Source organism: Camellia sinensis, chromosome 14 (genome assembly GCF_055761805.1).
Source record: "Camellia sinensis isolate YWXY chromosome 14, ASM5576180v1, whole genome shotgun sequence".
In the NCBI taxonomy this organism is placed as follows: domain Eukaryota; kingdom Viridiplantae; phylum Streptophyta; class Magnoliopsida; order Ericales; family Theaceae; genus Camellia; species Camellia sinensis.
In genome coordinates this window covers 29,460,813-29,472,455 of record NC_138974.1, presented here as the reverse complement: position 1 = coordinate 29,472,455, position 11,643 = coordinate 29,460,813, and the positions used below count along the sequence as shown (strand labels likewise).

The following is an 11,643-nucleotide window of genomic DNA, read 5'->3' as shown; positions in this document are numbered from 1 at the left end:
AGGCATGTTCGCCGGCGATATGGTTTCTATTGGCGTTGGAGGTGGTAAGTCACTGGTTTTGGCTGTGAGCATTCCATCTGTGATACTATTCGTTGCAATCACTGCTGTTGGCTGCATCACGTGGCTCATTCTTCACCCACAAGAACCCGTCTTCCACGTTGACTCACTCTCTGTATCCAACTTCAACATCTCCGACTCGCAGAAAAATGCCCGATACGAAGTCCAATTGACCGTAACGAACCCGAACAAGAAGATAAACTTGGAGTTCGAAACCTTCAGCATCTCTGTGTTCTACAAGAGGAACTCGCTCTCAACGGGGTCAGTTCTTCAGCCTTTTGACGTAAGGAAGATGAATGAGACTGCAGTGTAAATTGAGTTGGGTTCGAACCCGAACGAGAATTGCCAGATAAGGGGAAGAAGGACAACCATTGACATGGCTAACATGGGTAGAGATTGGAAGCAGAGGGAGATGAGTTTAAATGTGGAAATGGTGGGTTTGGCTGAATTTAAGGCTAGTGATTGGCTATGCAGCCACAAGACAGTAAGTGTTTTTTTGTGAGAGAGTCAAATTTCTCTGTGATATATGGATGTGGGGTTGAGGGATCTTAGACATCATAAAATAATATTGTGAATCTCTTCCATTATTAAAAATGGGCGAGGAACCTTAGACTAATTTTCTCATAATTTTATTAGATGATTTCTGATTGAGAATTTTTTTTTAAAATATAAATAAAAAATCGTGACATTATTGCAATATATTTCTCCTAATTATATTCATAAAAAATATTGTTAACATATATAATTTAGAGTGTATATTAATATAACTTATAAATATTGTATATTTTTTACTTCACTTATGCTTATGGAAAATTAAGAGAAAAGTAGAAAATCTCAATAGCAAATAAACAATCTCATCCCTGGCCCCATATAACATCAGCCAATCAAAATCAAAAACTTTTAGTGTTTAATTTTCAAACCAAAATTTCAGGGGGGAATTATCTTCAAATTTACATATTTTTAGTGTAAACAAACACATTGCTTGAACACATAAACAAAGTTAATGAGGGGATATAATTAGACCAATATCAATGTCATGATATTATGCATTGAAAGCTTGAGTCATCATGTGGTTTAATTATTTTATTAATAGTTTTGGTGACTAAGCCGATGGAAGGCAACCTGTGTAAACATTTATTGTTATTTTGCAAATTTACCAAAAATGTTGGTATGATAAATTATATATATATCATTTGAGAAATCAAAATGTTTTTAGGATAAAAACAATTGTGACCATTTAGTATAAGAGAGAAACTTTTTTTTTCTGTTGCCACGGTGTAAGATAATTCAAAAAGAACTACTTACGCACAAATTTCTGACTTCTAATAATAGTGTTAGATTTGATTATTTCCAATGATTACTCAAATCTTTCATCAAATTTGAATTTGATGAAAAATAATGTTTTTTTTTTTTTTGCTCTAACGGTTGCATCAAATAGGTATCAAATTGAGGACAAATGTATCTTTCATCAAATCACTATTCATTGCTGTTGCCGGATGTCCCTCGGATGTCCTCTCGGATGACCACCTCAAGGCAAAAATTTGTGAAAAAATTGCATTGGCTGGTCAGCCGCCCGGTCAACCACCTCAAGGCAAAAAAAAAAAATTTACGCTGGCCAGTCAACCGGCGGGACATCTGCTCAGTCGACCATTGTTCTGATGAAGCTCCAAAATAGTCCGTTGGAGCACTTGATATCAAATGAAATTTTTACTCAAATTTAATAAAAAAATTGATACACTGTTAGAGATGCTCTTAGGGACACATAATTTTTGACATAGAAAATGAAGCGTGTGACCAATTTTTGGCACAAAAAGTGCACAATTTGCGTTGAACTTTTTAAAAATTCATTCAAGATGTGTAATCAAATAAAAAGTTTTACACTTTGAAACTTATTAATTTTTTGACTTTTACTTACCAACTCAGTTCGATAATAACACTAATAAAGTTATATATAATAAAAGAGATCAAGTAATTCGAGCTTGACTCATGATCAGTTCAAAATATAAATAAGTTAAAATTTAAATTTACTATTACAATCTTAAAATGAACAAGTTTGAATGATACAAATTAGAAGGATGAAAGGAATGGGTTTTGGGTTAAAGTCATAATTTTAAGGGTTGCTTTGCGTTATGGTGTTGGCCAATTAAAATTAACATATGATTTAAAACGTGTTTGGGTGGTAACAAACTTGTTTCACTTTCAATCAGTTTTCAACATAAAAACGTGTTTGCTTTGCAAATTCTAACTGGCTTTATATGAGAGAGATTGTTGAGTTGATGAGATGACTAAATCTTTCTGTTATTTTTGTGAGATCTTTGCAATAATTCTCTAGGAATTTTATGACTTAAATCCCATAAACTATACTAAAAATGTAAAGGAAATTACATTCTATTATCAATTGAAGTGACACTTCAGATACTGTACCTTTTTTTCACAAATGATTTTTTGTCTCCCAAATTATTTTTATTGAGATGATCATGGATCTTATAATAGAAATTATTTAAATCATTAAAGTAGGCTCGGCTCGGGATAAGTCCACACAGAGGTTGAGAATTGATACCCTTCTTATTTTTTTTGGGATTCAAAATATAAGATCCAAATACAACTAAAACTATTTGGATTAGTTTCTTTTCATTTTTTGGGCAGAGGGAGAAGAGTGTTTTTGATGAGTGAATCACCATCCTTCGCCATAATTTTTTTTTACAATGATCCAAAGGAAATTATAGTAGTCGATGAAGATGGAGACAACAAGAAGTCTATCAATTCGAGCGAATCCAATGTGTGATTTTAAAAGAAGAACCAGAGAAAAACAAAACATGAGATCAAATTCAAAACCAGTTACAAGAAGCGATTTCGCAGCTTGAAATAGAGAGAGAACCACAAAATGCAAAAGACAATCCTTTTTTGTGGCTTCATTGTTAAACTTTTCTTTTCCTTTTCTTGTTCTTTTTTTTTTAAAAAAAAGGGGGGGGGGGGGTTGTTAAGAAAACTGCATTGTGAGGAAAGAAATGAAGGAGGGAATAGCATTGATGATGGAAGGATGGTTGTGAAGGAAGGGTAAAAAGCGTAAAGATGTAAAAATACTAATCTCATAGAAGATACTATTTTTCCAATCAGGCCATGATTATAATTGCAATAAACTCCTCATTTTCATTTAAACAATTAGCTCTGTTTGAGTAATTATCTAACAGATATGATCTATAGAATACGCACTGTGCTTTTCCAATATTAACGAGATATATGACTTTTTTTTCTTCTTATTTTTCAAATAAATAATAATAATATATTTTCTTATTATTAAATGGATACCTTAGATAATTTTTTATAATTTCAATAACTACAGTAAGGTCTTGTTTAGGAACAGATTATTTTAGTAATTTTTTTTTTTAATTTTTTAACTAAAATATGAGAGGAAAAAATTAGTATGTTTGAGAATAATTTTTTAACTTTTTTTTAATGAAAAAGCGTGAATTAAAATAATTTATAAAATAAAAATAGGTAAATTAATAGTTTTGGCCGTAAATTTATACCCACTTGTAAGTAAAATGATCCGTTGACGCGACAATCTGCTGTTTGATTGTGGAGTCAGTGGATTATTGGAAAACAGTAATGCTACATGCCCCAAAATCGGCAACCTCATAAAAGGCATTGCAAATTTTATTAAATCGATGCGCTTCAGGTTTGCTAGAACAATTGGCATAACTAATCCGAACTTTCATGTAGCTCCTTTTAACATTTTTATCTCATCTCCTCAAGATGTACTTCTCCAGTACTTGGTCAATCTTTTTATGCATGAAGACTGTGATTTGATGCTTGCACAATATTCCCCTAAATTCAAATAATCAAAAATTACAATTAACTTATTTGTATCATCCTTAAAAACAACAATGAAAGTTGCACATTGATGGCTCTCTCCAACTTTGACATATTCATCAATTGTATATTCTAAAATGCCACAACCTTCTTTACATGTAGTCAAATCACAATAAATCTTTCCTAATATCTCTCGCTGGGACTCTTTGAATTTTGCTTTCGAGTAAGCACTTGGAAATTGCTTCTCTATCTCATAATGACTTATACATGGGATACATGAGCTAAAAGAATTGAATTCCTCAAGATTTTCATTTTCGACCTTTTTTGCCAATGCATTCTCATACTGTATAACAAACTGTTTCAAAGTGGTTTTCGAATTGATATAGTCATCAGAAAAGGCATGCATGCTTTCACTACGCTGAGTTGTTGACATTCCTGCCCAAAATATATCTTTGACAAAAGCTGGCATCCAACGATGTTTCTCTTCATACAACCCAAGTAACTACTCATTACTTTGAAGTTCAAACGTCTCAATGAACCTATCCCATCTTTTTTCAAATTCTTCTTTGGTCAATGAATCATAAACAACATTTTGCATTTCAAGTTTGATTGGTTCATATTCTTTGTACTTTCTCAATTTTTCGGGCACCTTTTTCATGATGTGCCACAAGCACCACCTGTGTCGTGCATTGGGAAAAACCTTCGCAATAGCCTTTTGCATAGCTCTGTCCTGATCTGTGATTATTGCACTCGGAGGGCTTTCAAATATGCATGTGAGCCAAGATTGAAATAACCATGTAAATGACTTTGTGTCTTCACTTGAGATTAACCCACATACTAGCAATATCGATCGTCCATGATGGTTCACTCTAACAAAAGGAGCAAATGGCATGTCATATTTATTAACCAAATATGTCGTATCAAATGTTACTTCACCAAACTCACGCCAAGCCGCTCTACTCCTCACGTCTGCCCAAAATACATTCTTCAATTGGCCTTCTTCATTCAAATCAATCATGGAAAAGAAGTTAGAATTGTTGGATTGCATTTTCAGAAAGTAGTTGTCCATTGCAATAGCATCTCCTTCCTTGAGCTGTAAACGCCTTATTCCATTAAGATAGTTTCTCGCATCCTTCTCCAAAAATGTTAGCTTTTCATGTCCACCTCCCTCAACTACAAATGAATTAAAATTTTGATGCCAGCTATATCATTAAATTCAAGCCTTCGTTTGACATGTGGTTGAAATATCCAATTGCATTTGAAGAATCGAGTTTTCCCTGGCCTTAGTCCATGGTTATGGTCAAGCTTAACAAAATTCAACCTCCACTTTCCACTGGTGCATAGATTTGCCGTGACCCTTGCCTTGCAATTTGTCTTCAATTGTGGTTGCAACTTAACAAGGTTGCTTCATCGAATCTTTTGCTTTCCACTGCGATTACAAGTAATTGTCGCATATCTCATCTCGCTATCATTTCATTTACTAGAAGTTCTCTTGCACATGGCAAAACCTTTTTCTTTTGCATATCTTGTGTAAAATTTCATAACCTCATCTATGGAGTCAAATACCATCCTCGACTTAGGATCCTCTAAATGTTCTTTTGCATTTCTTATTTTATCTGTTTGATTAATATTGTCTTCAATCACTTCTACACTTGCTTTCTCCATTTCATTCTCAATATTACATTATGTGTTGCTATAGTCACTTGTTACTTTGCCTTCCATCCTTTTAAAATATAACAAAGAATTATAAACATCATTTTAAAATTTGGCAAACATTTAACTCACCAAAATTGAACAGAAATAGTGCATTATTATTTAGTACAAATCTCTCAAACAAAAAAATAATCTTCTAAGACTTTTGACAAATATTAAAGTTAAAATAAAAATTTTATTTATGCAAAGCAGAGGAGTTCAAAAAGAAATATAACCCAATTCCATCAATTGCTATTAAGACAGACCACCACATATCTGAAAAAAAAAAAAAAAATTAAGGCAGAGCATCACAACTTTTATTAAGATTAAAAAAGAGAGCACAACACAATAATATTGTTCGCTGTTTCAATATTTTTTTTTCTTTTAAGACTTTTAACAAATATTTAGGCTTGTTTGGTTTATGGATTTGAGTAAAAATTTTAAAACTAAAATTAAAAAAATAGATAAAATATAAATATATTTCATTTATGCTTTACCCACCTTTTCATTTTTTTTTTTCTAAATTTTTATCTAAATTTATGAATCAATCAGATCGTTAGGCTTTTAAAATGAAAAATAAAAAGGTGGGACACAATTTCTTTTTTCAAAGCTGACTCAAATCTATGAACCAAACACAATGTTAGAATATGAATTTCTCAGTAAAAAAAAAAATATTGTTCAATCAAAAAATAATAAACCTAAAAATATATAATGCCTTACAAAAATTAGAAAAAAAAAGAGAAGAAATTTAGTTGATCAACTTCTTCTTTCCAGTCAGGCTATTTTCTTTGGCGATAATTTTTTTTTTTTTGGCGTCTTTTTGTTTTTTTTGGATTCTTTTCTGCTTCATTTATTTTATGATTTTCACAAAAATATCTTTTTAGCACGCGAGAGGAAACTGAGAATTGTTTAGTGGGGGCCCACTAAATTTAGGAGGCAGTCTAACTAGACTTTTGATCATTTGGAGCGTATATCATTTTTGATCATTTTATCTCTTTGGAGCGTATAGCATTGCTGATTGACAGTATCATAAAAATAGACCTGACTAAATCATTAATGACTAACGTGAAGAGACTACCAAATTTGTTCTTTCTCATTGAAGTCCTCCATGTCAACATCTCTCTTATATCAATGAACATGACACAGGTAGTATTTAGGGAAGATTTTTTTTTATTTCTTTTAAATTTTTTTTATAAATTAATTGCAAAATTAAAAAAAATAAATTCAGATAAAATATCATATCAAATCATATAATTATTTTTTTTTTCTCACAAATATCACATGTAATCACAAAAAAATTTAACTATCTTTTCAAACATAAAATTTTTTTTCCCTAATAATATCCTACAACTAAAAAAATTTACAAAAAAAATTTACTTTCCAAGCACTCACATAAGATATTTAATTTTGTTACAAAAATATAACCAATTATAAGTAGGCAATATCAAAATTGATATAATGATCAAAAACTACATAATAATTTATTAAAAGAGATTAGAAGGACCATTTTTTTATTCAAAAAAATCCTTGTAAGTTCGTGTTTAGCTTTAATATTTTGAATTCAGTTTTTTTAAAATTGAGTTTTTTTTTTTTGTATTTTTTATTTTTAGTAAATATTTTTAAAATTTTAAATAATTTTTTTAAACTTTTTTAGATACACCTTAGAACTATTTAAATAGTAAAATGTTTGTGAAAAAATATTTTAAAAATTAATAAATATACAAAAATACAAAAAATGTAATGAATTTTCTTATTTATTTTGTATTTTTTGGTATTTAGTGTATTTTTTAAATATTTTTTTTACAAATATTATACTTTTTAAGTGTATTTATGTTCAGGGTGTCTAAAAAGTAAAAAAATTACTTAAACTATTAAAAAAATTCATCGAAAATATTAAAATACGAAAAATAAAAAAGTAGAATTTTTTAAAAACTGTTTTTTGAAAATCAGAACCAAACAAAGTGATAGGATGGTAGGCTTTTATTAGATACTCATAATTTCAAATTGTAGATAGATTTGTAGGATAAAATCATAATTTTTTTAAATTTTTTTAATAACTTTTTAATTTTTATAGTAAAATGGTTGAATGTTGAGACCTAAGTTCAATTACCTTTGAAAATTGTTAAGGTACCAAGTTTAGTTACCCTTAAATTTTAGAATCAACTGTCTGAATTTTTTTTTAAAAAATAAAAATTAATTTGAAAATATTATCAATACCAAAAGATAAAACGACAAAAGTCATTTATTTGAGACGAATCTAAACGGCAAAAGTCATTTAGGTGATGTCTGGTAAACATTTTGGACTAAAAAAGTACAAAAGGACAAAAAAAAAGGGTCAAAAAATCACAAAAGGACAAAATAAGCAAAAAGATAAAAAAAAAAACACCATTCCAAAGCCAAAAAAGCCAAATAAGAATACCAAACCACTAAAAAAGTCTAAGGCCAAAAAAATCCAAAAAATCAAAAAACTAACTAAAAAAATCTTTGCCAAACGAGTATTTAATGTAGAATTAGAGGAAGGAGTAGGTGAAGGATGTGTTTGGAGCCTGGTGCTAAAAATGTAACAGAAGGTGGAGTCACTACAACAAAAACATATTTTAGTGACACTATACTAGTGGTATGTTTTTAAAAAATTTCACAAAAAGAATATTTGGTGGCATTTTTTAGAAAAATGTCATAGAGCCACAAACATACAAGGTTCTAGTAGCATTTCAATTAAAAAAAAGTGTCATTTCACTACAACAAAAATGTCACTACAACAAATTTACACTTTAGTGACAATACACTAGTGGCATGTTTTTAGAAAATGCCACAAAAATAAAAATTGGTATTAAATGTTTTAGAAAAATGCCACAGAATCACAAACATATAAGGCTCTAGTGGCATTTCAATGAAGAAATGTCAAATCAATTTTATGACATTTTATAAAATAATGACACAAAAAATTATGTTCGTGACATTTAACAACAGATGCCACTAAATTTTAGTAGCAATGGCATTTTTTAAAAAATGTCAGGACACTAGGTAGGTGCAAATTACTTTTATGGCACTTAGGTGAAAAGTGTCATAAACAAATATTTTATAGCATTTTGAAAAATGCCGCTAAGCCAAAAACTTTCCAAGCTTATAATGACATTTTTGAAAAAACAAAAAATGCCAATATATTTTTAAAATTTTTAAAATGCAATAAATGATTAAAAATAAATAAATAAAACTTAATATACACTACAGGAAAAAGCACATTCGGTGACTAAATTACCTGACTAAAAAAAATTTGGTCGCTGAAAGTATAGCTTTCAGCGACCAAAACAATATTAGTAGCCAAAAGTAAAGCTTTTTGGCGACTAAACAATTTTAGTAGCCAAAAGTCTACAATTGGCGACTAAAATTAAGTTTGGTAGCTAATTATATGAGTTTTAGTGACTAAAAAATTTTTAGTAGCCCAAAGGAAAGCTTTTTGGTGACTAAAAAAATTTAGTAGCCAAAAGTCTACAATTGGCGACTAAAAATAAGTTTGATTGCTGATTATATGGGTTTTACCAACTCAAAAAATTTTAGTACCCAAAAGTAAAACTTTTTGGTAACTAAAAAAATTTCAGTAGCCAAAAGTCTACAATTGGCGACTAAAAAATAAGTTTAGTCGCCAAAAGTGGTCATTTTTAACATGAGAGAACTAACATCTTAAGGCGGGAATTAAATTTTTTGGCGACCAAAATTTTAGTAACTGAAAGTGCATCTTCGACTACCAAATCCGATTTTGGTCAGCAAAAGTTAAGTTTTTAAGCAACTAAAAAACAATTAGTAGCCACAATAAAAAATATTTTTAGTCGCCAAAAGTGGTCTTTTTTTATTTTACTAGTAAATAGTTTATTTTGCATAAATTATGTTCAATAAAATAATTATATTTATACATATACTTTTATATTAATATGGATGTATGTACTATATAAATAATATATGTTGCATATATAATCATGTGGTACTATAGAGGTGTAGTGAGAAGAGTGTGGTATATAAGGTTTATGGTGCGGGAGGTTGGCGGTTTGAGTCTCTGCAAGAGCAGAACAAATTGTTCTACAACGAATTATCGTCAGGAATGACACTTGATAGCGTCACGAATAGTGCCTACCATGACATTAAAGTGTCATTGAAAAGTTTTAGTCTTGATGGTGTAATGACACTTATAATTGTCACTAACTCTTTTTTTAATGACGCTTGATAGTGCCACAAATAATATCTACGATGACATCAAAATATCATTGAAAGTTTTTAGTTATGATGGTATAGTGGCACTTGCAAGTATCTACCATGGTACGGATACAAATGACACTTGTTCAAAGTATCACAAGACTTAAAAATGCCATTAAACTAATAATTTTGTGATACTTTCAAATGTCACTGAACTATGTCACTAAATTAAAAAAATGTTATAGTGGGTACTCACCCTTGCCTTTGCCTCTCTCACGTGCAAATTGCAACCCTCTCCATCCCATCCTCCAAACCAACACAACACATCCCTTGCCTTCCATCCCTCTCTTTTGTCCTTATTTAGCTCTCCTCTAGTCTCTCTCTACACACGTACAAAAGTCATTTAATGTAGAATTAAATCAGGTGTTACATAAGTCACATCTAAAATAATAATGTTATATACACCAATTAATATATTAATATTAATTATTAATTATATTCATAAATTATATTACAAATATTAAAAACTTCTTAAATTATATCACATCATTAATTGATACATTAATTAGTATATTAATTGATACATGTAGCACCATCACATCCAAAATGAATATTTAGCTTCTCATGTTCAAATATAAACAAGTTTAGTTATCCTTAAATTTTAGAATCAAGTGTCTAATTTTTTTTAAAAAAAAAAAATTAATTTGAAAATATTATCAACACTAAAAGATAAAGCAACATAAATAATCTATTTGAGACAAATCTAAAGGACAAAAGTCATTTTAATGTAGAATTAAATTTGGTGTTACATAAGTCACATCCAAAATATATATTTGGCTTCTCATGTTCAAATATAAATAAGTTTAGTTACCCTTAAATTTCAAAATCAATTGTCTGAATTTTTTTAAAAAAATAAAAATTAATTTGAAAATCAATAATACTTAAGACCCCATAACTCCCAATTAATTATGATCACACCTTATGTTTTTTTTTTTTTTTTTCTCCTCTGTTCCCCCCCCCTCTGTCACAAAAGTGCTGGGTTCTGAAGCGTAACCCTTTGAAAATATTTATCAACACTAAAGAGATAAAACGACAAAAGCCATTTATTTGAGATGAATCTAAACGGCAAAAGTCATTTAAGAGAAGTTGGGGCCCTCACCCTTGCCTTTGCCTCTCTTCTCCCCCTCTGTCACAAAAGTGCTGGGTTCTGAAGCGTAACCCTTTGAAAATATTATCAACACTAAGAGATAAAAACGACAAAAGCCATTTATTTGAGATGAATGTAAACGGCAAAAGTCATTTAAGAGAAGTTGGGGCCCTCACCCTTGCCTTTGCCTCTCTCATGTGCAAATTACAACCCTCTCCATCCTGTCCTCCAAACCAGCACAACACATCCCTTGCCTACCATCCCTCTCTTTTGTCCTTATTTACCTTGCCTACCATCCTCTCTTTGTCCTTATTTACCGACCCTATAATTATCACATCATTTTAGTTTATATTTACATTTGTCCTTATTTCATTGGAGTATTCTATATAACAGTTTTCAATTTGTTTATATTTATATAAAATATTTATAATAATACAATATACTCAAAAAAAACTACTCCAAAAACTAACATCTTTGGTCCACAACTGTCTTAAAATTTAGTGCATATACTTGACCTACTTACAAGGTAATTTTCAAGACACAAATTTTTGGTTGATAGTATTTTCTTATAAATTTATGGTAAATAGCATTTCCTTTTACCTTATATTATAGGAGAAAATTGATGGGTCTAAAGATTAAGAGAGGTACAAGTCACATGAGCCAAACAGGTAGGAAATTGAGTTGTCAAATGTGGTTTTTCCATGAGATAGTTACAAAATACAATGAGCTTTGTCAAGTTGCCAAAC

The 11,643-nt window shown here is 30.1% G+C and overlaps 1 protein-coding gene across 1 annotated transcript; it reads left to right on the top strand.

Moving 5' to 3' along the window:
* Positions 1 to 19: 19 nt before the first annotated feature.
* On the top strand, positions 20 to 370 carry LOC145806876 (NDR1/HIN1-like protein 10). The gene has a single exon (XM_082904718.1). It carries the CDS (start codon positions 20 to 22, stop codon positions 368 to 370), a length of 351 nt encoding a protein of 116 aa, XP_082760844.1.
* Positions 371 to 11,643: the final 11,273 nt, after the last annotated feature.